At 37.1% G+C, this 26,247-nt stretch overlaps 1 protein-coding gene across 1 annotated transcript in view; it reads left to right on the forward strand.

The window, feature by feature from the left end:
* The window catches only part of TRHDE (thyrotropin releasing hormone degrading enzyme), a 382,185-nt gene that overhangs the window by 333,716 nt on the left and 22,222 nt on the right, over positions 1–26,247 (forward strand). The window contains exons 13-15 of the mRNA XM_004752417.3: positions 12,152–12,299; positions 14,162–14,259; positions 14,748–14,855. Of these exons, the coding sequence (XP_004752474.2) occupies positions 12,152–12,299; positions 14,162–14,259; positions 14,748–14,855 (354 nt within the window). The remainder of the gene's footprint in view (positions 1–12,151; positions 12,300–14,161; positions 14,260–14,747; positions 14,856–26,247) is intronic.

Raw genomic sequence — 26,247 nt, forward strand, 5'->3', positions numbered from 1 at the left:
TTCTTTTCCAAGATACTAATCCTATTTTTATATAATGAATTATATAGTTGAAGTCCTTTTTCTATCTCACTGGTAATAAAAAGTATTTTTACCTTCCACATTTCATCTACAATGCCACGGAGTGGCTTTTAACTCTAATTTGGAATGGAGTATTATATTCTGAGAGGCAGGAAAATATCACTTTAAATCATAAAGAATTAGATTAGATATTTCATTTCATCCTAAGTAAAGATGAATATTTTACCAAGATTAGAGAAGGAGAAAATGCATGACACACAGACAAGCTGTGTCCTTCTCTCTGCCTTTCTATGATTCACCATTCTTACCAGAAATCATTTCTTTGACATGCTAAGAGCAGTTGTGATTGAATTTAGGAGAAATATGGGTGATTGTTATCATTACTAAATGAAAAAGACTTTTTCTCCGGCGATTCAATAGAAAAATGTGTAAAGAAAAGCAAACAAAATGCTTGTCACATTTTGCGCAATCTACATAAGACAGATGACGGGACATTTCTCGAACTGATGGCTGAGTAAATCACCTCATTTTCATTGTTTCCACAGTGTTGACCAACGTGCTGCCAGCCGGGCTTCCCACTTGTGATTTAAACACATGAGTCAGAATGACTTTGGAGGGTTGTGATACTCACGGATTTATGGGGCACTTGTATGTGGGATTCTCATCACTGTACAGCAACCCTGTCGTTTCTGTGACAGAGCCTGTTTGACTGGTTTTGGATTTATGATAGAAATAATTCAGAACAGAGTAATAATTTTCCCTTGGCAATTACACTACCATTTGGTACTTTGTCCCTAAGGGGAAAAATGAATGCGCTGGGATCTATCCATGAGTTTAGTAGCTCCGTGTAAGGAACAAATCAAGGTCAGAATACAAATGCAGAATATACGGTTGCCAAATTCTCATTCTGGTTCTTCAGCCTGAAGGCTCTCCACATTTCTGTGGACCTTTACAGTTTACAAAATACGCTTCCATTTCTTGTCTTTTAGCTTTCATAGCAACTCTAGGAGGTAAATAGCGTTTCTCTCGTTTTGTAAGGAAGGAAACGGAGGCCAGAAATGTTGCCTTCCTTGAATTTGTTATTCAGCAAATATTTTTAATTTTTTTTTTTTTTTTTGGTTAGGCTCCGTTCCCAATGGGGGGCCTAAACACTCAATCCTGAGACTGAGTCACCTGCCCTACAGACTGAGCCACCAGACACCCCTTCAGCAAATATTTTTAAACACAGATAATAAGAAGGCTTTTTGATGCACACTGGGGAAACACAGATAAGACTTAGTCCCTTCTTTGTTTTTTTTTTAAAAACCTCTTTAGGGGCACCTGGGTGGCTCAGTGGATTAAGCCACTGCCTTCAGCTCAGGTCATGATCTCAGTGTCCTGGGATCGAGCCCTGCATCGGGCTCTTTGCTCAGCGGGGAGCCTGCTTCTCTCTCTTTCTGTCTGACTCTCTGCCTACTTGTGATCTCTCTCTCTGTCAAATAAATAAATAAATAAAATCTTAAAAAGAAAACCACCCCTTTATTATGAATAATTTCAAATATACACAAAAGCCAGTAGAAAGGTGAATCCTTTGCTTTGCATCAGCCATGATTAACTCATGGTCAGTCTTACTTCACATCTCCATCCAACCTTTCATACCATTTTGTTATTTATTTAAAAATTTTACTTATTTATTTGACACAGAAAGAGATCACAAGTAGGCAGGCAGAGAAAGGGGAGGGGGAAGCATGTTCTCTGCTGAGCAGAGGGCCCCATGCAGGGCTCAATCCCAGGACCCTGAGATCATGACCTGAGCCAAAGGCAGAGGCTTAATCCACTGAGCCACCCAGGTGCCCCCCTTTCATACCATTTTAAAATGAATTCCAGACATTTCATCATTTCATAAAATAATTTTCACTATATGGCTCTTAAAAATGAACATTATTAAAGATGGTGACCTAAAATGAACATTTCCTCAATAATATAAAAATCCAGGAAGTATTTAAATTTCAGTGATCTTATAAGTGGCATGTATCTTTTTTTCTTTTTTTACACTTTGTTTGAATTAGGAGCCAAATGATATTACTGCTCTGTGACTAGTTGATGTTATCTTTTCACACTCTTTTAAACTATTGATTTTCCCCTTCGTCTTAAAAAAAAATTTCCAAGTTATTTGGCGAGGAACGAGGTGGTTTGTCCTATGTGATTCCCATTGTCTAGATTTTGCTGACTGCCTCCTCACTGTGTACCTTTCTATGATCCTCTGTGCTCTCTCTGGCCTGTAAATTGGTCATCAAATCCAAGGCCTTGATCCATTACAGGTTCAGCTTTTTGGTAGTCTGCGTCACAGTTGACTCTCAATGAACACATAAAAGAAACAGTGGTCTTTTTATGACATTTGCAGCGATTACTGTTCAATGCCTAAATCTGTTGATTTACTGGAGGTGGCAAAATGAGGATTCCCTGGTTCTTCTTCCATTCCTAAACAAAATACTTCTCTCAAGAGAAACTTGCTCTCACGTACTGTTCGGTGACCCCGTGATATAGTTCTTCAGGAAAGGCAGGATAAATGCTGAACTGATTCCCTGTCGTTTTCAGTTTCAAAAATAGTGAGTCAATCCTCTAGCATGCTCCATAGTGACCAATTATTTTGCTTTGTTTTGTTTTTAGTCAAGTACCATTTTATCCTATGCGTTTGAGTATATTTGATAAGTTTAATTCCATGGCAGTTTTCATTCTTACTGATACTCAAGATGTCCTAACTTGGCCAGGAGCTTCTTCAAGCTGATAGCAGAGCCCAGATCTAATGGGTTGCTGTCACTTTGTACTTCTTAGATCTCCTTTATGAATTTTTTTTTTTTAAGATTTTATTTATTTATTTGACAGACAGAGATCACAAACAGGCAGAGAAGCAGGCAGAGAGAGAGGAGGAAGCAGGCTCCCTGTTGAGCGGAGAGCCCAACACGGGGCTCGATCCCAGGACCCTGAGATCATGACCTGAGCTGAAGGCAGAGGCTTTAACCCACTGAGCCACCCAGGCGCCCCCTTTATGACTTTTGGTGGCTCTTCTAGAACCTTTCCACCTGGGTCATTACTGACTTCTGCATGGCCAGATTGTACTCTCAAAAGTGTTTTTCTTTTATTTTTTTGAATGCATCCATTTGGGACTGAATCTTCCTTCTTAATTATTACCTTTGTGTTATTCTAAAATTCAGACCTTAGCTGTGCGTTTAGAAAATTATGTACAGAATTATTATGGCCGCATATATGTAACGACACTTCTATGAATAGACCGGCAGAGGGACTGGCTTGGTTTGGAGAGTTCTCATTGAGGTTTTTAATTGAAGCACACTATCCAGACCCAGGAGTCTGCCCTACAGTTATATCCAGAAAGTGATTTCCCCCACACTCCGTATGCCAGTGTTCAAGTCTTCATTCTTTCCTGCTCAGCCTGTGTCTAGGAGCCTCACACCATGTTGCTTAGCTTCAATTTCTCTTTCTTGCAAGACTTTGAGATGGAAACTACCTTCTCTATTTTGAAATATTTCCTTTTATTTGAATTAAAGATCCTAAGTGCAGATGATTACCCCTCCCTTTCTTCTGTAGACCACATCCTAGCACTCTGTTGTTTTCCTGCGTCAGCAAGATCTCTGAAAGCAGCATGTTGTTGAAGAGGATGCTCGTTGTGGCAGATAAAGTGCCTCTAAATGGCGTCAGGCCTTCCAGGCCAGAGTCTAGGCTGACAGTGTTCTTGTCTTATGGAGATTAGAACCCGGGGAATTAGAGGCAGTGGTGACTAAAGTGGTTTTGCCAGAAGTGGCTCCAAATGAGCAAAGTCTAAAAGCTAGATCAACAATAAGTCCACTAAAGCCTCCATTTCAAAGTTGCAGCCACAGACCATACTACTCTCTCCTTCCCCATAGGTTCTACTATGTTTCCTTATAAGGCCTCCAAAGATTACTCCCACTGGATGTCCCTTAAATTCCTCTTCTCATTTTCTCCTTTTACTAGAAGATGGGAGAGGGAATTCAAGATGACTTGCTGGGCCTTTTTGGTATAGTGATAAAAATATTTGTGCAGGAAGACTGGGTTCAAATACCAGTACCACCCTTATTTGCAATATGATCCTGGAGAGGTAAGGAAGCATTTTGGATTTCAATTTTGATCTGCAAAATGGGGTTAGTGATATTGCTAAGCTCAGAAGATTGTCATGAGGATTTCATAACATGATGTATTATGTTATATAACATATATAACATTATATGATACAATGTATAATATTATATATGATATATAATATGTAATATATAATATATGCACTTGGCACAGGGTCTGGAGTAACAGGGGTTGCTAAATCAGTGTTGGTCACCACAGGGACTGTCTACGTCTTTTTCTTTTACCTAGACCAATTGCTGATTGATGAAGCCTGAGAACGTGAACTTAGATTTGCCAAGAATCACAACATGCACAAAGATGTTCATAGCTCTGTTATGTGCACCTCAGGTACTCAACAGCAGTGAACTCCATCTATCTTTCCAACAGAATGTTGCTAAAGTAATTATGAGGAATCTCCAATAATATGGAAAACTATTATAAAAATTATATAAACTTTAATGTATAGTATAGTAAAATCTATACAAAAAGCAAAAATTTGATATAATATCAGATATGAGGATATATAACCAGTTATTATTTTTTAAAGCTTTTATTTATTTGACAGAGAGAGATCACAAGTAGACAGAGAGGCAAGCAGAGAGAGAGAGAGGGAAGCAGGCTCCCTGTCAAGCAGAGAGCCCGATGCGGGGCTCTATCCCAGGACCCTGGGATCATGACCTAACCGAAGGCAGAGGCTTAACCCACTGAGCCACCCAGATGCCCCTAACCAGTTATTTTTTTAAAGTTTTTTTTTTAAGGTTTTTATTTATTTAAGTAATCTTTGCACCCAATGTGGGGCTCAAACTCAAAACCCCAAGGTCAAAAGTCACATGCTCTTCCAACTAAGACAGCCAGATGCTCTCTAGTTCTTTTTAAGTGGTTTGGTTTCAGTGATATTTTTCTTTTTTCTAGTTTCCTATTATTCACACATATCTCTAAAAAGCAGCCAAATAGGAAGTATGAAACACAGTCGATGATTTGATATCCTAATGTCAGTAAAATCCTACTGGATTTTTAAATTCTTTTTACTCCTGTGTGACTATGGAGAACATCAGAAAATGTCACTACCTAGTAAGCAAAATTCCATACCAAATTTAAGCATTGTATTTTCTTTTTTTTTTAACTTAAAAAAATTTTTTTATTAACATATAATATATTATTAGTCCCGGGGTAAGTGTTGTGTTTTCAGTGGAAATCATAAGCTATGAGGATTATTTTCCTCGTGGTCTTTCAGGCTGCTTTCACTATTTAAATTCTGGAATAATTGTGCTAATTAACCCAGAGTGGAAAGTGCAGCTTCCTATATGTAAAATATATACTCTTATCTTTTAAAATGTGTTCATTGCCTAAACAATGTCACAGTCCCATATCATCATTGCTGTTTTTTTTGTTTTCTGTTTTTGTTTTTAGCAATTGAGTAACAATAAATAATACATAGATAAACTTTGGGAATATTTCCTTTTCCTGATACCTGCATAAGCTACTGTTTCTAAAACAAATCTCATGTGAAGCCTACCTCAAAAAATCATTGTCTGGTTTCATGTCAGTAACTTCCCTCACTAGGTATGTTTTTCTCATAGGCATAGCCTGTATAGTGGGAGAGGGAGACGGTCAGCTAGGAGATCATGCTTCACTCTGTTCTTGTCTGGGTGGACCACATGGCATATTTGGGTTTCCTCTCTACTGCAGTAGAGTCACCCTTTCAGAGCATAAATCAGATCAAACACTTGCTGTAGAATTCCATCACCCATAGAAAAACAAGCCAAAGCCCTTCTTATTTAAGTGCTTTCCAGCACCACCAACATCGGCAACCTCCTAACCTAGCCTACTCTTCTGCGGCTCACTCCATGCCAGCCACAAAAACCTCCTTGTGATTCTGCCAATGTCCCCAATTTATTCCTGGTCTAGGAATTTGGACCTTGCTGTTTCCCGGGGGTGGAGGGGTGCTGAATTCCTCCCCTACAGGATCTGCTCTCTCATGTCACGCAGGCAGGTGTCCTCACTGAGGCCTGGCCTAAGCCTCCTCTTTAAATCATTCCCCATAATCTTCTGATCCTTACCATTGCTCACTTGCCCTGTTAGCATCTGGGCTTTGATTACGTATTTCTTCATGAACTAGACTTAACGTGATGAGAGCTATGATAGTGACGTGTAAACAGATGTTAAAGGAAAGGAGACAGAAAGCGTTTAACTCTAGTTCAAAGTGGTATTTAGGGAGGCAGTCTCATGTGGTGGCATCAGTGAGAGCTTTCTTGTCAGTCTTGGTTTTCAATTCCTGCTCTCTCACTTATTAGCCAAGTCAGCTTGGCAAGTTGCTTATCTTCTTTAAATTGTAGCTTCTTCATCTAAAAAAAAGAAGTAGTTTGGGGGGCTGCAGAATAGCACTGATTCTAAAGCTTTTAAGGATAGTAAATTAAAACAAACTTAGACCATCATTCCATAACACCATACCATATGGTAAATCCTTAATATACAAGAGCTTAAAATAAGTTGATCATTTTCCTTTAAAAAATAATTCATTTCAGCCATAAAGCTAAGGGTGTTTTCCTTTTCAGGTGAATAGCTAACATCTATTAACTCTTCCAATTAATAACCAAACATTGATTCTGCTTTTTAACATTACTGAGTACCCAGAGGATCCCTCTATTTAGATGATGGCTGATTTCTTGAGAAATTATACTTGGAAATAAAGAAGCAAGTGTGTTTGCAGATAGGAAAGGCTGATTGTGGTGGTGGCAGGGGGACCATACAAGTTGCAAAAAATTATTTCTGGATGTTTTATTTTTAATCTTCAAATTTTTACTGAAGAAGGGACCCTAGAGATCATGTAGTTCATCCTTGTCCATTTACTGATTAAGAGAAAGAGATTTCCAAACCCACGATCAGTTTGCTTAAAGACATGGTATAAAATAATGCTGTTGCTTCCAGGAAAGTAGGAAAGTAATTTACTAATCGGGGACAAAAACAAACAGACAAACAAACAAACAAACAACAGAGGTGCTTATACAGTGCTTCTGCTTTCTCTCTGGCTATAAAGATATTTCATTTGGATATAGATTAGCTGATTCAAAGCTCCTTAGCTAGATAGCAATGGCCTTCTTATCTTCTATCATGTATACCATTAATAAACAAGATGACTAAAAATAGTATAAATATCACTCTAATAGACTTTCCTCATCCTGTTGGTATCTTTTAACCCTAAAAAATGCTTAATTTAAAAAATAACATATGTGTATGTTAAAATTTATTATGCTTGTAAAGTGCTCCTGTTTTTAAGAACAATGACATTGGGACGCCTCGGTGGCTCAGTCGGTTAAGCGACTGCCTTCAGCTCAGGTCATGATCCCAGAGTTCTGGGATCAAATCCCACTCGGGCTCTCCACTCAGTGGGAAGCTTGCTTCTCCCTCTCCCTCTGTTGCTCTGCCTGCTTGTGTCTCTCACTCTCTCTGTCAAAAAAAAAAAAAAAAAAAAAAAAAAAAAAAGAACAATGACATTATTGCCATAATGTAATTTAGTGTAAAATAAAACATTTATTGAGTACTTATTTTGTACTAGAGTCTGCATTAGATTATGGGGATACAAAGATAGGCAAAGCATGCTTCATTTCTTTAAGGAGGTAAGTCCAGTGAGTGAGAAAGACCATCTTATGATAAAATTATGATTAATATCATGATAACTATTATAAAGATTACTGTTATCAAGGTATTCTGTGAGCCCAGAAAAGAAGTGCCTATGTCAGTGTGGAAGAAGGCTTTCTGGAGGAGAAGGAACAGGAGAAGGGGGTGCTATGAGAATTCTTTGTTGTGCAACTTTTTGTGGTTCTGGTTTCATGGGGCTACAAATAAGCAATTTCCTTTCTGTCTCTGCCGACAACATTTCTCCAATGTCCGAATCATAGCTTTTGTTTCATCTATGACCTAACCAAATAGACTGTTGGTTGACAAAGATACCTCCCCTGTGTTTTTCCTTTTTGAATCTATGGTACTTTGAGGACTACTGGAGTTTCCAGTCTCGGCCATGGGATCTTCTCACAATGAAGACATAAAAGCCCTTTCCAATGATTAACGAAAGATAATAGATAGAATAGTAAACTTTTTAATTAAGCATGTCAGCAAATGCTTTACAAATCTGTGCCCTCAAAGAGAGATATAATGTCTCTTAGACATATTGTGAAAGATGTAGTATGTAATTTATTGGTTTTAAATGAATATTCCACTAGTGAAACCTGGAAGCAGGATGTTTTGAAGAGTCTGATTGTGCTTTTTATTTTTTTCCAAGTATCAAGCACCCAGAAGCCAAATGCTTTGCAAGGAAATTCACATAAAATAAGTTATTTGTGTGCAAGCCACCCATCTCAGTAGATTTAAGAATTAACATTCACAGAATTCAGAGCAGTTTTTAACAAGTAGTTTTGGATCTTAGGTGAAAACAAAGCCAGCTAAGATCAGTGCATTTCAATATCAGCTAATATTGTCTGGTTTTAATCTTCTTCTTATTAAAAAAATACTCTCTTGTATGCCTAAAGATATATTTCATTGCAAGCTCCAGTAAATCAAAGGAGAAGAGGGTATGTGTGTGTTTAAGGAGGGGAAGTGGGAAGAGGAACTATATATATAGGTGTATAAGGGCAATCTTCATCTATTTTTTTTTTAACTTTCCTCATTTCCCCATCATATTTCCTTTGATTCCTAAATTATTTCTTTTTTAAAAAAGATTTATTTATTTATTTAAGAGAGAATCAGTGTACACCTGGGGGAAGTGGCAGAGAGAGAGGGAGAGAGAGAATCTCCAGCAGACTCCCCACTGAGTGAGAAGACCGACACGGGGCTCCATCCCACAACCCATGAGATCATGACCTGAACTGAAATCATGAGTTAGACACTTAACTGACTGTGCCTGCCAGGCACCCCCTAAATTATTTCTTATGCCAACCTATACCCCAATACAGAAGATAGATATCATCTACAACCTCTACCTAAAATATTAATAAAACACAGTTGTACATGAAATATTCTTTAAATTTGCTCTTTTTTCCCCTATTTTGTTAGCAGCATTTCTCTGTGATGATGCAAATCTAGGGCAACTGCCTTTTGGCATCGGGACCCTAAATGTGCTCTCTACTGGGCTGATTACTCGAAGCTAATGTAGTGTTCCATTCATTGGATTCCACACACTTCCCCCATATTGATTGCATTATCAGTAGTAGTAATCACAGATATCATTACCAGCCAATTACACAAACACATATCTAAACTAGGTAACTTATGCAGCAACATTATCTCTTACGAGTCTTAATTTTGTAATGAAGCTGATCATCTTGTCCAATTGAGTGTAGCTACATATTTTGATCTAGTAGGCTAAATGTGAGTGTATTGAATTACGTAGTAGGTAATTACTTACGTATGTTTGTAACAACGCAAATGAGAGCAATTTGAATGTAATCTGTTTCTTATTCTCTTTAAGGGCTGCATTAGAGAAGGTTAACTGCTTTAAAAAAAATAGACCCAAGCATGTATTTGGATCAAACACAATAGAAGTGTTTTTTTCCTGCTCACATAACAGAACTGGTGTGAGAACTAGTACATAGGCATGCGGTCATCCAGACACCCAGGTGGGCTTCTGACATATTCAGTACAAGAGTTCCAAGGTCACCCTGAACGATTCACTTCAGGGAAAATGAGTATTGAGGAGCTAATGGGAGAGGTCTAACCTTGGCAGTGATGAGCGTTCACAAGACCACACCTAAATACCAAAAAAATGGGCATTATAATCTATCTCAGGAAGTAGAGGAAAGCATGGACTTCTGGTGAACAGTTAGCAATTTTTTCCATAAGGACTCAAAACAGAACTTGCTTTCTTTCCCTATTTAATGAATACTTTCTTTGGTTTGTCATTATTTGGAACTTCTGTCATTATTTGAAAGTAGGACTCTGGAGATGAGCGTCCAGATTTGCCACTATGAGCTAGGTGATACGGCAGGGTACTCAATCTTGAGACATATTTCTCTTTATCTAAAGAATGATCAAAATATTCTCTATGCTATCTACCTCATAAATTGCTTTGCTTTTTTTTTTTTTTTACACTCTGTCAGATATCTCCTAAAAAACCTAGATCCAAGCCCTGCCTCTCAGATTTACACATATTGAACAACTGAAGAATGGGGAATGAAAGAAGTTACAAAGTTTATTTCTCAAATATTTGAACAAATAAAGTATGACCGTATTATTATAATACTTGTTGCAGTTTAAATTGTACACAAGAAGGTTAGGATAAAAGGTTTGGCGGCTAAAAAAGAGGTCTTCTTTTTCAACCTTCTTATTTTGTAAATAAGGAATGTGAAGCTTGGCAAGATGAATTTGTTTAATTCTATGGGAAACAATAGTAGTTCCCAGCTCTTTCTCAAACCCAAGTCTCTTCCATAACATTATTTGTCATCTTCTTTAGTCATATCTCCTACAAAGCACAAATCATTGAATTATGCCATGAGTGAACTAAAATCATTAGAGTGACACACATCTGTGTTTTAAAAACCTTTAAAGAAAACTGAAGCACAGTCTTCAGAATTGGTTTTTCTTTTCTTTTTTTTTTTTAATATTTTATTTATTTATTTGAGAGAGAATGAGTGAGAGAGAGCTTGTGAGAGGAGAAGGTCGGGGGGAGAAGCAGACTCCCCAAGGAGTCCCCCGATGCGGGACTCGATCCTGGAAGTCCGGGATCATGACCTGAGCCGGAGGCAGTCACTCAACCAACTGAGCCACCCAGGCACCCCCAGAATTGGTTTTTCTTACAGACATCTGAACATGGCCACAAGTTTACCATAGAGTAACTTTTGCTTGTCAGACTGTTTAAGAATTAGATAATCTGGCAAACTTATTTTAGGTGAAGATGAGACAGACTTTGCTCCCTGCCTGTCCACCTCTACCAAGGAAAAAATGAAAGGTCCATCTAATTTTGTGATGTTACAAAAGAACATCAGTGCGAGAGGTAGATAAAGGAGATGAGCAGGCTTTGGTTACTTTCATATTTAGCTGGTCCTCATGTTAGAAGTCTGCATTCAGTTGATCATTCTTGTAAAATAAAATAAAAAAAAAATCCAGCAAAACACATAGTGTCACAATGTGTATGCATCAGGGACATGAAGGCTAAGACAGACTACCTTTTAATGTACTGTGGATTGTCATTTATAATGCTTTGATTTGCAAGGATTTTATATGTAGTTTCCTGGAGAGTAGAGATATACACTTCTTTTTGGATCCTTTTCGGACATACCCTCTTTAAATATGCACAACGTGTGTCCAGATCATTTTTTAAAAAGCTACAGTTTCATATTCTCCAAGGAATCTGACATTGGTCCCCAAGGTGACACAGCATCTATTTTGAAAGAAAAATAATAAACGGGAAGAGCCGGTTCTTTCAACTTGTTTGGAATTTGGACTCTATTAAAATCTAACTGGGATTTTCATAGATGTTTTGGAAACCATTTCTTTTGAGCTGTTCAAATTGTAATATGACACAGATACAGTCAAAACTGTAAGTTGCCTCTTTAGTTTGATTGTTCTTTTGAACACAATCTGTAGTAAATATTACACAGAACTACATGAAGAGCAAAGAGTATGCATTGAGAAACTGAAATTGCATTTCAGTAATCAATTATTTTCAATTACATGTGACCTCGGAAGAGTTTCTGTGAAGGAAAATACCTAGAGTCGATTTTATTCAAATTCCGGAATTCTTTCCTTTTAAAAAATATGCATTCTGATATTTTTGTGTATGTAAATTTTTAACTCTCTAACTCTGTATGTATTAAGGCACATGGCATCCTAAGTAGGACTATATTTAAAAAGTGAGTAATTTTATTTTTATAGCACTGAGTATGACTTCTTTATACTGTGATGAATCTTGCTTTCTGCCTTTTATTTGCATAAGTAAAATCTTCACTTTTGCATCATCATGTATATTTTCTGCATATAATTAACATGAACTTTTTTGACTGTGCAGAGCCGGCTACTTGCCTCAGCATATCCCCCTGGAGATTATCAGATACCTATCTGAGGAGAAGGATTTTCTTCCTTGGCATGCTGCCAGCCGAGCTCTTTATCCCCTTGATAAATTACTGGACCGCATGGAGAAATACAATGTCTTCAATGTAAAAAGACCTATTTTCTTCTTTCTTATTTTCAGATGACGAACTGTTTTCTCATTATCCACTTTATGCAACTGATCCTGAGTTATTTGTGTTTCTTCTTCTAATTTGTATTATCATTTTTGTCCTGATTTTCTGTGCAACACTGATGACAATTACTTGAAGAAGAAATGGAATCTGAGCTACTTTTTATTCTGGCCTAAAAGTGTCAATTAAGCTTAAATGCCTCAGAATTTGAGAACAAATATACATGGCAAATCCTTAAAGTTCAAACTTACTTTCCAAGAGTTAAAGGGCTCTGTGTTCACAAAGGACTTAACCTGGGTAGAGGGATCCCAAAGATCTTAACAGAATATAGACAGTTTCAGTAAAGATTCTTAGTCATTATTTTTATCCAAAAGGGCATAGTGAATTCAATTCACTTCCTTAATTAACAAGGATAAGATCAACATTGAGGCGAGAGCCCATTCATAATTGGGTCCAAGGGGATACAGGAGAGCAAACAATAGATAATCCAAATAGACACAAAGACATGACAAACATTCCAAAATGTTACCTGACCAGATTTCCTAAGCTGAAGTCTGGTAAACCAACACTGCATGGCGGACACCACCTAATCTAATTTAATAACCATTTTAAGATTAAGTATGGCTAATGAGCTTCTGATTCCTAAATTTCTTTATTTTTGTATATGAGATTATGTCTCTTTGCCTTCTATCTACCTTCGAGCCCTATTTGGTTCCCCTCAGTTATTTTAGGAGTCTGCCCAGTGTTTTATAAAATCCTCCTACGTCTTATGACCCATGGGCTCTGCTAATTAACCTCCATATTTGGAATTATTCGAGACTAGAATACCATGACATGAAGTATGTTTCTGGCCCCCTCCACATTGTCTGATGACCATCAGAGTTGCTTCTTGTTTCCCTATTCCAAGTCTGCATGCAAATACCTCTGTTTTCATATATTTTTTAAAAACTGGAATGATCCTGGCTTGACTGTTCATTGTCATTAGTTTGGTCTAATCCCTGACAACAGACATGCAAAAAAAATGGGTCGTTATAGTTCTGGTGTAACTTTTATCGGCTAGAGAAAGACTTAACCACACTTCTCTTTTCTCCTTAACAGAGACATTGCCATGTTAAGCTTCTGTAAAAGTAAAATACATTTTTGTATATATTTGTACTTTGGAATAGTATTTCATGTCAGACACCTCAATTTCAGTAAAAGTTAAGAATTGCTTTTACTGTAATTTTGATGCTTTCATTTCTTTGACAAAATTCAAGGACCACATTAAAGTGAGGAGAGCATATTTTATATCGCTGCTAATATTTAAATATATCATTAGCTCAATGGATTTTGACTTTGAAATGCCATATGTTTTACTGAAGAGTGTTCTGTGTATCTCAGATTCAACAGTGCTAGGCTATTGGCTGGGCTTACATCACAGCTTTTCTTTAAATGTGCTCTGTTGACATGAACTGCATAAATGTTAGATGCTTATTTTCCACAAGCTATGTCTACATACATTTGTATATTTGTGTGCATGGATGTCATTGTCACTGTTCCTCAGTGTCCTTGTTTCGCTACCAAAATTTTCATCTAAAATATTGAATAGTGCAAATTACTTAATCATTCAATAGGAAGTAAAGAGTAGACTTCTACCATTGCAACTGTATTTTATCCTTATTTTCTATATTTGAAACACTGAGCTGGATAAAATTAGAGCCTTTACCATGGCCATCTTTTTACTGATTCTTTAAAGTAGGTGCATTTAGAAAATATTTTAATCGTATTATGGAACTGTAATTATCATCATGGAGAGGTTGAAACTGACATCCTCTTTATTTCCCCTAACCCCCATTTAGGAATATATTTTAAAGCAAGTTGCAACCACGTACATCAAGCTTGGATGGCCAAAAAACAATTTTAATGGATCTCTTGTTCAAGCCTCCTACCAACATGAGTACTGTTTTCTTTTCTTATTTGCCTCTTTCCCCCCAGAGCTGTACAATAACATATAACTAGTACCACTGCGACTTCAGCAGCATGAGATGATCTTTCTTTCATTCTGCATCTTTCATTTCCCTTTGCTGGGAGGCCTGCTGATGGATAGCACAGTTTCCCCTACCTGGTCCTGAGAACAAAAGCATATCCTTGCCATGCTTCAGTGTAAGATCTGCCGTTACTGGTAAAAGGGAGATTTGAACCCAGCCCCACCTCCCCCGCCCCTGCCCGACTATATTACTGTTCCAGAGAAGACTTGTGACTTGTATTATCCTGAACTTCTTTTCCTCTGCCTGACCATCTCCTCCTTGGCAAAATAGGATTTCTGTATCTGGAAATTATTTTGGGGCTGATTATTTACGTATCTACTGCTTATGCAATGAGGAACCCTTCCTCTCCAGATAGTAACACCGCTTTTTCATTGTTTTTCCTTTTGATGGTACCTAGAGAGCTCCGGAGAGAAGTTATAATGCTGGCGTGCAGTTTTGGCAACAAACACTGTCACCAACAGGCATCGACACTTATTTCAGATTGGATTTCCAGCAACAGGAACAGGTAAGTGGAACCAAATCCTGTATTTCTGCTGTGATTTAATACTGCTTTCAGGTTCTCAGCTGATGCATTGCATTTATCAACGAGAGGAAGACAAGACAAGGAAAAAACACTGTGAAACTGTGTTTCAGGTTCATCGCTTACAAGGCGATCCCATAAAAGCCACAATAGGCTTTCCCCTGGAGTGTTTTGTAGAGTTTTAAATTAACTTTCTTAATCTAGGCTCTTATTCTTCATACATACAGTGCCAGCTTATTTTGAATTTGGGTAGTTTGCGATTCTGTTAGAATAAAATAATTTTATGTAGGCCAGATTCTAAGGTTCTTTATAAAGGTTGTGGTATTTATTTATAAAACAACTGCAAGCGTATGATATAGTAAAACAGAGCAACGTATGTTAATATTAAAAACCAAAAACCAAAAAGGTTATCGAAAAAAATCTACTCTTTAATGACCCTTGACAGAGACCTTAAACTTGTATCTTATCTTGGAATTTCACAATACAGGATTTTAATACATAATGTCATGTTAAAATTGTTTAATAGAATTACCTTTGATAAAAATATTATACTAAATGTCACTTGTTAATGTTAATGATGTTTTAATATTGAATATTAGGCATAAAAAATTGAAGATCATGATCTTTTCACTACAGTTTTTTAAACCTTCTTAGGTATTTTTATATTTCCAAAGACCTTTATGTTCCATTTCTTATTACACTTTGGGCAACTTACAATCACTCCTCCCAGTCTTTGGCCCTTGTGTTAAGGCAAGCCTGATGGGAAAGTTGAGGAGCTGGGGGACATGATATTCAGATGGTGCTCGTTCGCTTGCCTGCATGCCGCTGTGGGCTTGTCCCCAGCTGAGTGGCTGGGATGACTCATGGGAAACAGAGAAAGGGACTTGTTCTAGGCAAATACAGAGAACCACACAGAGTGTAATTTGTTCCTACTTAAGGAACAAATTGATTGTTGTCTGGTCAAAAGTGACTTAGGTTTAAATGTAGTAGTTAACTGACTCCAGAGCAAAGCACAGCTATCCTGCTTCACAAATCTGTGAGAGATCTTTCACTGCATTGCTAAGTAATTTGTCACCTTTTTAACCATTGTCTGGTTTGCTCTTTAAATTAACCGTTTCTGGGTTTACCCAGAAGCTAAAGAAGGAAAATATTTTATCACTATCCTCTCTCAGTTGATCCATTATGTACTCAGAGACAGCAGTTGAATTTGTCACGGGTCTTTTCTAGAACTAAAAGTGCTCTCATTTATTGACTTTTACCAATGATCATCCATTGTGCTAAGTCTTCTGAAACCTATTACATCAAACTTGAAAATGATATAATAAAAGCTTTGTCTTCCTTTTTTCTACCACCTTCTTCAGTTCTACCACATGTATTTAAGGGAGGAACACATAAAAATTTACCCAAAACCCATACACCCCAAATTGTATTAGGATACCTGATCATAAATGCATATGAGAAAAAAAGGTAAAATATATTATTTAAAGATCGTGGTCTCTGCCATTTTGTTTTTTATTTGATTAGTCTTTTGTGTGTTTGATTCCTCTTGCTGCAGACACATGCCTTTTCTCAGACCTGACAGTTGCTTTTTAGCCCATAAAAGTACAGTTATTGGGAAAATGCTATTTTTAAAAATAATTCATTTATTTAACCAAATTTTACTAAGCAATTCTCAATACCAGCTGGTGGGCAGGAAGCAAAGAGAAGAGGGAGAGCTCAAAATTAGAGAATGCATCTCTATAAACAAAGAGTCATTCTTCGAAGCAAGAGCTCAGCACATGACAGTGTGAAGTAAGAAGGGAGGACTCTGCTTTGGGGGAATCCCCTTCATCCTCAAGAGGATGAGCAGGATCCTGCTGGGACTAAGAGGGCAGGCGAGACTGGGGCAGGTGCATGAATACTTAAGTCAGGGGTGGGGAGTGCAGGGGGCGTGGATGGGGTTTCCAGGCAGAGGAAAGGTACACAGATTGATGTTTAGTTGAACGAGTGTAGTAAATTTCGGTCTGTGAATTTGAACAACCCGTCCAAAATTCCCTTATACATGAAAGTTTATGCATGAGGTATCAGTTGATTTCTGTTTTGATAACTCTGCCACTTATGTATGGCAAAGTAACTAAACTTGGGTCCAATACTTAAAGGTTCTTTCATTCTTTCCTTCATCATTTGTATGTTCTCCTCCTTTGCTTTCTTCTGTAACTGGCTAAGTAAACACGCTAAGTGGAACTAACGCTGTGTTTCTAAGATTTGCCCAACCAGGTGTAGGACGTGTCCCTGCATACACAAGGGACCTCCCGCAGTGAGGGTACAGGGTACTCTCTGAGCTACCTGTGTGTGAGGACCAGAGATTTAAACTGTATTTTTTTTTTTCAGTGACAGCTTAATAATGAAACAATTGTGTGATCCTGTAGTTGTTTCTGAGATTAACTTTCTTAAATCAAGTCAGTAAAGGGGAGGGGAAGGTTTCTTTTTAAATGTGCCTGAAGCAACACACCAGTCAGTTGCATTTGTTTGCTTGTTTTTAGTCTCAAAGGACCCTTAAAAATCATCTCTAAGAAAAGCCTCCCAAGGTAATGCAATAGGGTACTTACAAAATGGTTTGGGAGATGCTGCGTATGTATGCTAATAAATTTAAAAGACAGTGAGTCATGGAAGTTCGCAGGGATTGCAAATCTGGGGTGCTGTGCTTTTTTTTTTTTTAAGGATTTATTTATTTATTTAATTGACAGAGAGAGGAGAGAGAGAGAGAGAACGAACACAAGCAGGGGGAGTGGGAGAGGGAGAAGCAGGCTTCCTGCTGAGCAGGGAGCCTGATGGGGCTCTATCCCAGGACGCTTGATGACTGAGCCACCCAGGAGCCTCTGTGCTATTTTACAGCCGGATCTTGATATGCTGGGGAGATAGGTCCCAGGGCGAGGTGGGATTCAGGAGGATCGAATGGATATGAAAGTTGGTCTAGGGAAACGTAAGGGAACCAAAAAGTGCCTTGCAAAGCTAGAGACAGTAGCAGCAGAGAGAGAGAAAAACTCAAGAATTCCAGTGAATGATAAATTGAATGATTCCACATGTTAATATATTCAAATGCTGCAGTGTGTTGAATTGTAATGGTGATGTCATGCATCAAAAGGGATGAGCTACATTCAGGTCTTGTTAGGCTGTGATTTGGGGACTGAGTTCAGCAGAACACCATATCTCAGAAAAGAGACAAATTGCCAAGCATTCAGCAGAGAACAATACAAATGATAAAAAAGATCTTGAAAACACGAGCTGCAAGAGGAGGTTATGAGACCTGAAAATTTCATTCTAAAAAAAAAAACAGAGAAGATGATAGCCTTTTGTAAGTAAAAAAATGTAATAAAAGGGACAGAAATTGGTTTCTTTCACAGATTAGCACAAATAAACAAGAAATAATAGGCATAAGCTTCACTGAGTAAAATATAGGGATTATATTATTACTGTAGGTAAATTATTATTTGAAGATTTCGTATTAAAACACTATTGAGATTGTACAATTAATATACAGAGATCACAATATGGTATAATGGGGTTTTTTTTTAATAAGCAATTTATTCCGAAATTAAATGTGTGTCAGTAGTAACACAGCCTCTTAATTTTGTGATAATGTATTATTTTTCAAATAATGTTAAAAGATACAATTTAAAGCTTTCAGCCCATATGGAATGAAGATTTAAAGTATTTAGTTTTTTAAAAGTATTCAGTAGATACTGATATCCATTCCCTAGTAGATTAATTGATAACTGGTATCATCACTCTACTTAAAAAATATCCTGAACAGTGCGATACCTTCTACACTATGAGAGATCAAAAATGTATATTGAATTGAAATGAATTGGAAATCATTTTGAAAATGGAAAAATTAAGGTCCTTCCATACTAAAAATTATAAGTAGAGGACCATCTCTGGAACTTCGTGACATACATAATACATAAACGTCACTACTCATGCAATTCATTATAATGTTACTGGTATTATTGTCTTTAATGATGATCATAATGAAAAATATATTTATTTATTGAGTGGTTGGTACGTTACAGGCATTGGACCAACTGCTTTTTGTGCATGATCTCATTGTTTTTATTTCATTTTTATAGACGACAAATCCAAAACTCTCAAAGGTTGTATACAACTTGGCAAGGTTATGTGACAGCAGGCAGTGGATCTGGGCTTCCTTTCCCAGGCTGCCTGCTCTTCTAACCTGACCGCATGTGATGCTGTGGAGGAATATCAAATTACCATATATTGGTAATATATATTTGTTCAGAAATGATTTAAAAAAGAAGAAAGGAAAAAAAAGACACCCACCAGAACTTAAATACTCTCTGCACTGAGTATAAGCCGTAGTTGAATGCAGGTTGTGCTCACGAGATAAGCCCGTGGTTCTCGCATCTGGTCACATGTAAGAATCACTGGGAGGGCCTGTGAAACAGGTTGCTGTACCCCACCCCCAGAGTTCTGTTTCAGTAGGTAGAATGGGGCCCAAGAATTTGTATTCAAGACAAGTTCCTGTGTGAGGCTGATGCTGCTGGTCTGGGGACCACTTTTTGGGAACCACTGGTATAGGGAAAAGCTACTGTCATCAAAGACACCAGTGATCAAAATGCAGCTGGGCCACTCACTGACCTGAGGAAAACCACATGGTTTCATCATCTGAAAAATGGCGGTCATAAGACTAACCAAACAAGTCATAAGCATTAGACAAAAATGCCTATTTATTATTTGGCTTTTATAGGAAATCTTAAACTTGAATCATCTTTGGAGCTGGCCTTCTACTTGTTTTGACCACACAGGTGGGTGCTGTGAGTTTGGAATGGAGGAGTAGGAATAATTAGAGAATAGAGCAGTACGGAACATGAAGAGAATGCCTTCATTATCAGATCTCTGTAAGTTTAGGGGTTATAAGCACGTGACCTGTAACATAGACTATACACAAACTATTACCATAGAGATTGTCAAACAGGAGCATGGGATGTTTGCCCTTTTCCTCCTGCTTTAAGAAATACTGCCTGGCTTGGCCTCCAGGCCGATGTTTCATTTTCCTCCCTCCTCTTCACCTGCTGGTCATGTCCCTCCGTCAGCCATAGCTCATTGTATCTCATAGGTAAAGAGCTCCAGTTCAGCTCCCTTCCTTTGTGTCTCTCTCTGCCCGTCAATGTTCACTTTCCTTCTCTAAAAACACAAAGGAGGACAGACAAAAGGCTCTTTTTGCTATAGTCTGTATATCTGGTTCAGAAACCTCATGTATTCTTCCCCTAGAAACATGGATCCTAAGTTATTATCCATGTTCCCAAGTTATTATGGTCCTATGCCCCTTGTTCTGTACACTGCTTTTTGTATCCTTCTTACTATGAGCTGTCCTACTATAAATTTTCACAGGCTGAAGTTATACCAGCCAGACCAGCCGTTTTCATGTTCAGCTTCCAGCATATGCCTTTCTCAGACAAGTGAAGGCAGTAGGAAGTCTTTAGGGAGTAAGGGGAAGGACAGGACTGCCCACAACTCCCTGGGTTGGGATGAGGAATTAGGTTTGCTCCTAATTGTGATTGTGATGTTATTAGACATCCAGGTTGTCATTAGACAGCTGTGGCTTTAGATGAGTCTGTGTTTACTCCACGTCCCCCCAACCCCTGCCCCACCATTTCTAAAGCAAGGGCATTACCCCCAAATCTCCAGGGCTTACATTAGATGTAACAGTCCAAAATTTCATACTCCCTGTCCATGAACATAAATCATATCAATATTATGCTACAGTTGCTTGGTTATTATATAGTGTAAAGGGTGTGTTTTCATTTATTCACCTGTTCAGTAAGTGTGTATCGAGTAGCTAAGACATGTCAGCACTGTGCTGGACACTTGGAAAGCAAAGTTCTTTCATTCAACTAGTGCCCACCCCTGCTACTTACTTGGCATTGAGAATATGTGGTTTATGTCCTGACATACCTTAAAGATTTATGGTGGAAGCAGGGAGAGAGTGCAGGAGGGAAACAGAAATTGTTCAGATAAACACACACCGAAAAATGAAACTCAGAGAAGTGCAACCAAGAAGTCTGGGGTGTTCTGAGAGAATGTCATGGGAACTGGACTAGATCAGAGAGACGAGGGGAAAACTTCCAGCCCTGAGAGCTAGTGGTGAAAATGAAGAGGACATACTTGAGCATGACTGAAGGAAGAGAGAGAGGAGTTAATGATCGCTTGCATATAAATGGTAAAAAAGGAAGGGATTAATGACAGTCCATTAGAATAATCCAGTAGAGCTCAAACATTTATACATACGAATGGCCAAAGATAACATTTTCTAGTCTCTATCCAAAACTCTTCATCATACATGTAAATAATTGCAAGGTTTTACCTTTCAGCATATTATAAATAGACATTTTTTTTAAACAAAATTCTTTCAAACCTCTAAATGTATCCAATGGAATTGAAACACCCTAGCTACTTATACCCACCATTGGCCATTTAAAAATATGAATTATGTCCTTCCTTTACTCTCCAATTTTATATTATTCTTTTCTCCTCCCCAAAACTATATTCTAATATATTTTTGCTAGAGAATCCTTTTTGGATCACCCTATCATACTTTTCTGCAATAGGAAATATATACATACAGACACATACACACGTCATTTCTTCATGTCATAATATCTTATGTTAATTTTTTTCAAAATTAAGTTTTCATTACAACGGTTATTTGTATATAGTTGATTAACATAATACATAAATTACACAAATACAACTCTTAACATAAATACAAACTCTGGTAAGTAATTTCCAAACATAAAAGTTGTTAAATATAAACGTTTAAAATTGAGAATAGCTTTTTTTCCCCAACCAGTTTATATATTCACAGACTAATATTACTTACAGCTAGAATGAGAAGAGCTTCACCATCAATTCCATTTGATTTTTATGTTAAAGAACTGAGAAACTTTATACATAAAAATAAGTAGACAGGAATGGAAGGTATTTTGTAATAGTTCTTTTGTCTTTCCAAGTGTTATGCCAAAAATTACATAGTAATCTATCACCACAATTTTTAAATTATCACCTGACAACTTGATTAGGGCTTTCTTCAATTCTGATGGAAGCAAAGAATTTAAAAAAATTGAAAACTCATTTTCTAGACATCAACACCAATATTTAGAATTTTTATTTGATATTGCAGTACAGTGTACTCTCAGAAGATACGAGATGAGTGAATGAGAAATACACCTTTCTCCTGGAAAGTGAGGGAAAATGAGAGACGGGTTTTTATGAAGAGCTATCCATAGGAAAGCTTAGATTGTGGAATTTGGTTGTTGTCAAAGTACCCTTTAGATATTCTTTAAGAAGTCTGTCCTTACTCCCAGAGATAGAAATGCCTATGTCTGGGGGTAAGGAAGGCCTTGACACTAGGCGGTGAGTGGAAATGGAAAGAACGAGTGATGGATTAGATGGTTTAGAGAGAGAGTGTAACAAGGAGAGCAAAAGCAAAGAATTGAGAAATCACACTGTTGAATCGTTGGGTATCATCCAGACATGAGTTGTGGCCCTTGAAGCTTAACATTTACAGTGTCTTCTGAAACTTGTTTCATTCCCTCTGCCAATGTTCATATTTTTAAATTTATTATTAATCCTTTTCCCTTGAGTACAAAGAATTTTATCTATTTGAAGATAGAGATCTATCTGTAGCTATAAATATCTAAAAACAGTGGATAGTCTAAAAACATGTCTGGACTTTCTTCTTATAAATATGTCCCCAGAGACCTGAACAATTCTTAAAACTTATTTCTCCTTAAAAAAAAAAAAAAAATCCCACTATATCCAATCTATCTTACCTTACAAAATAGGCAGTTTATATCTTAGTTTCAGAATAGTTTTCATGATTTTCTCATACATCTTTAAAAACTTAAAGCATTATTTTTCTACATTAAACCAAACCTGCTTTTATAAGTCATGTAGCTCTTTAACTCCTAACACCTGGGCTATAAACTATTCTTTTTTTCATCAGAATATCAGAACTTATTTCATTTTTAATTTCTAAGAGTTTAGGAAGGATGCTGTAAAAGGTAGTTCTGTTCTCAGTAGACTAGGTTGAGAAACTTAAAACCCGCTGACCTCTACTCTGAGTCATTCACAATTTTACTTGCATGTGAGATAACACAGCATCATGTACTGTCATTTTTTGCCTTATTTTGCACTGTCCACAGTTGGGGTCCTGTTAATAGAGAACTTTGTGCAATCTCTACCCTGAACATTCTTCGTAACAGACCCACTAAGGTGAGGGGGAAAATATAGTGAATTACCTATTGGAATGTTTGTAAGGCTGATTTTTTTTTTTTAAGTACTTTCAGCTAGTTTTCCCTAATGCAAATTGGAGCACACATATTTTTTACTTTTATCATATACTTGGAAAATAAGCCTTAAGCAGTAGTCACCTCCCTTCCATTATCTTTCTGCCCTAGTAATTGTATATTTCAGTAGTTTTGGCCAGTCACCTGGTTCTGAATGGTTGCCTGTGTAACCCTAGCCCAGGCATTTAAAAGTTGCTCATGAAAATATTTAAAGTAGAAAGTGGTATGGGAACCTCTGGAATAATTCACAATTGCCATCAAAATCATCACTGTCATTAACATCTTAACAATTTATCCCTCTGTAATTCTTCAAAGCTAAGACATATTTAATATGCTGCACCCCTCCCTCATTGTGACCCTTGCAGTGTTCCAGGGCTATGTTCCTCTGTCCACTCTTGGATAATGGGGTATCTGGTTATGAGTCCACTTGGTGTTTAGCTTTCAACTTTATTTCTAAAATAAAATAGTATTGCACATTTCTTCCATCGTAATATATCTCCTTAATCTAATCAAAATTAATTGAGTCTCATACACTGCTTGATTCATGTACTGAATGCATCTTGAGCCTCTGTCGCATTTCAGGCATCATACTAAAAAACACCAGATATCCAGTGATGAACAAAAGGACACAGTTTCTGCCTTCCTGGAGCTTACAGTCCGGTCGGGTAGACAGAGAGTAATCAGAGGTCATACAAACACTTTAAGACTTTAACTGTATTAAGAAGCCAGAAGGATTTCTAAGAAAAGGACAGTTTGACCTGACAGTGAGATTGACACACCTGCAGAGTGACAACTGACCTGAGGCCTACAGGAAAAATACACATTCATCAGTCAGAGCAAGAAAGGAGATGTCCCCCCACCCCAAAAACAAACAAACAAACAAAAACAGTGTGCAAGAATAGCCTTCTTTCCGAACATCATTTCTCAAGATTAAAGTCTTGGTACTTTCCAAAGGCATAACTATTTGGGCAGAATCTATACTAATCCAAGGACATCCTTTGGAAGTCTTGCAATTTTTTTTTCAGCTAATCATGTTTGTTTTGTTTTTATTTGCTGAGAAGAGCAAAAATCCCAGTTAATTGATTAGGCACCTTCATCAAAGCTTGAGGGAACCGCTCTTCTAAAAGAGTATGCTATCAAACAAAAATGTTTTGGAAAATCTATGTAGAAGAAAGATAATATATAAAGTGTAGTAAATGTGCTTGCTATCTGAATTTATCCTATTGTGAATTCATTTGTCAAAGTAGAAATCTCCTTCATAACCAGTGATGCTGTGTGATTTGCCATTTGTGGAAGTAGAGGTCATCTGTTAAGGTTACTCAAGTAATGGCTACACCTGTCTGCAGAAGAGGGTTGTAGTAGTTCTCTTTTCCAAAATTCCTCTGGAATCACACTGAGAGGTCCACTTTTCCTTGCCATTAGGAGAATTCGATACATGCTGGCTTAGTTCAGTCTGTCATGGAATAAATATTTGACTAAATGACCTACTTGAGGCACTAACTAATCTGGATGTATTTTTTAAATTTACTTCTTGGTGTAGCAGAGACTTTGCCTCGAGAGCTAATATAACGTCAGTAAATGCATATTTCTATTCATTTTCATATAGTCATATTTAGCTTCTAATCTAAATACACTAATAATTTTATATTCTAATTTAAAATGCAGAAATAATCTTACACTTGTTTTCTTTTTCCTGACACTTTGGGCTTTTTCCTGACATTTTACTTAAAAAAAAAATTCTATTACCATCATGCATAGAAGCAAATAGTCAATAGTATTTTTTTAAGGTATTTTAATTTTTACAGAAGCATGCTTTTGAAGGTGACTTGATTTAATTTAACTGTTTTTCTTTTCAGTGTAATTGGTTTTTCCCCCATTTCTGCCAATAGTAATTTTCCTATCATGTTAGTATTGTTTGCATGATATTATACCAACTTCAGGCATAACACTATTGAACTTTTGTGTCATCTATCAAAAGATATGCTTATTGATTAGTTATAGAATAGCTCTATTTTAACCGGCTGACTGTTTGTCACAGTACAAGTGCTAAGTGAATATAGATTTCCATGGGCAACACAGGGAGCAATGTTGATTAACTCACAGTAGTGATCACTATTATTTACTAAGCCAGAGCAGGAACACCAATAAAAATATTTGCAGCTTCCAAAACATTCTTACTCACATATAGTGGATTACAGTAATGGATTCAGATTCAGGTTTATGGTAACTTTTACCAACCACTATAAAGAAGAAATTTCCCCCACATTTTCCAAAAATAATATAAGCACTGAGAAGAATCCTTCAGAAACATTAGCAACATAGCCTTTTTGTTTATTTTTTCCCTCCAAGATTAAGACTTAGGACTAATTCTATACACATAATTCATTCTAGCTCAAAATGAAAATGAAAATAATTTAGGTTTGTCTTTCTAATGATAGTGTGATATTGTTTACTTAATATTGTGATAACATTGATGGAGAATACTCTACAAGTATCAAATATTGTTTTGTGATATATATACTTATCTTAAATTTTGTGAGATACATATACATATCTATCTACCTATATATCTTAAAATACCTACACATGAAAACATTGATGATTTGTAATCACAGGAAAAATAAAAACAGATGCATGCACTGTAGTGGGTTGAATAGTGGCCTCTAAAAGATATGTCTAAATCCTAATTGCAATCTGTTAATACGGCCTTATTTGGAAATAGGTTTGCAATGAACTCATGTAGATTGAGGGCAAACCCTAAATCCCGTGATGAAGGTACTCACAACAGACAGAAGAGAAGACACAGAGAGCCACAAAGGGAAGCTCATGTGACGACAGAGGTAGAAACTGAAGAAATGGGTTTGTAAACCAAGGCATGCCAAGGATTGCTGGAGGCACAGGAACTAGAAGAGAGGCATAGAGCAGATTCTGTGGAGCCTCTGGAAGCAAGCAATCCTGCTGACACCTTGACTTTAGACTTCTGGCCACGGGAACTGGGGAGGAATAAATTTCTATTGTTTTAAGCCATC

The sequence above is a fragment of the Mustela putorius genome, unplaced genomic scaffold (genome assembly GCF_011764305.1).
Source record: "Mustela putorius furo isolate JIRA1106 unplaced genomic scaffold, ASM1176430v1.1 tig00537227_pilon_pilon_pilon, whole genome shotgun sequence".
In the NCBI taxonomy this organism is placed as follows: domain Eukaryota; kingdom Metazoa; phylum Chordata; class Mammalia; order Carnivora; family Mustelidae; genus Mustela; species Mustela putorius.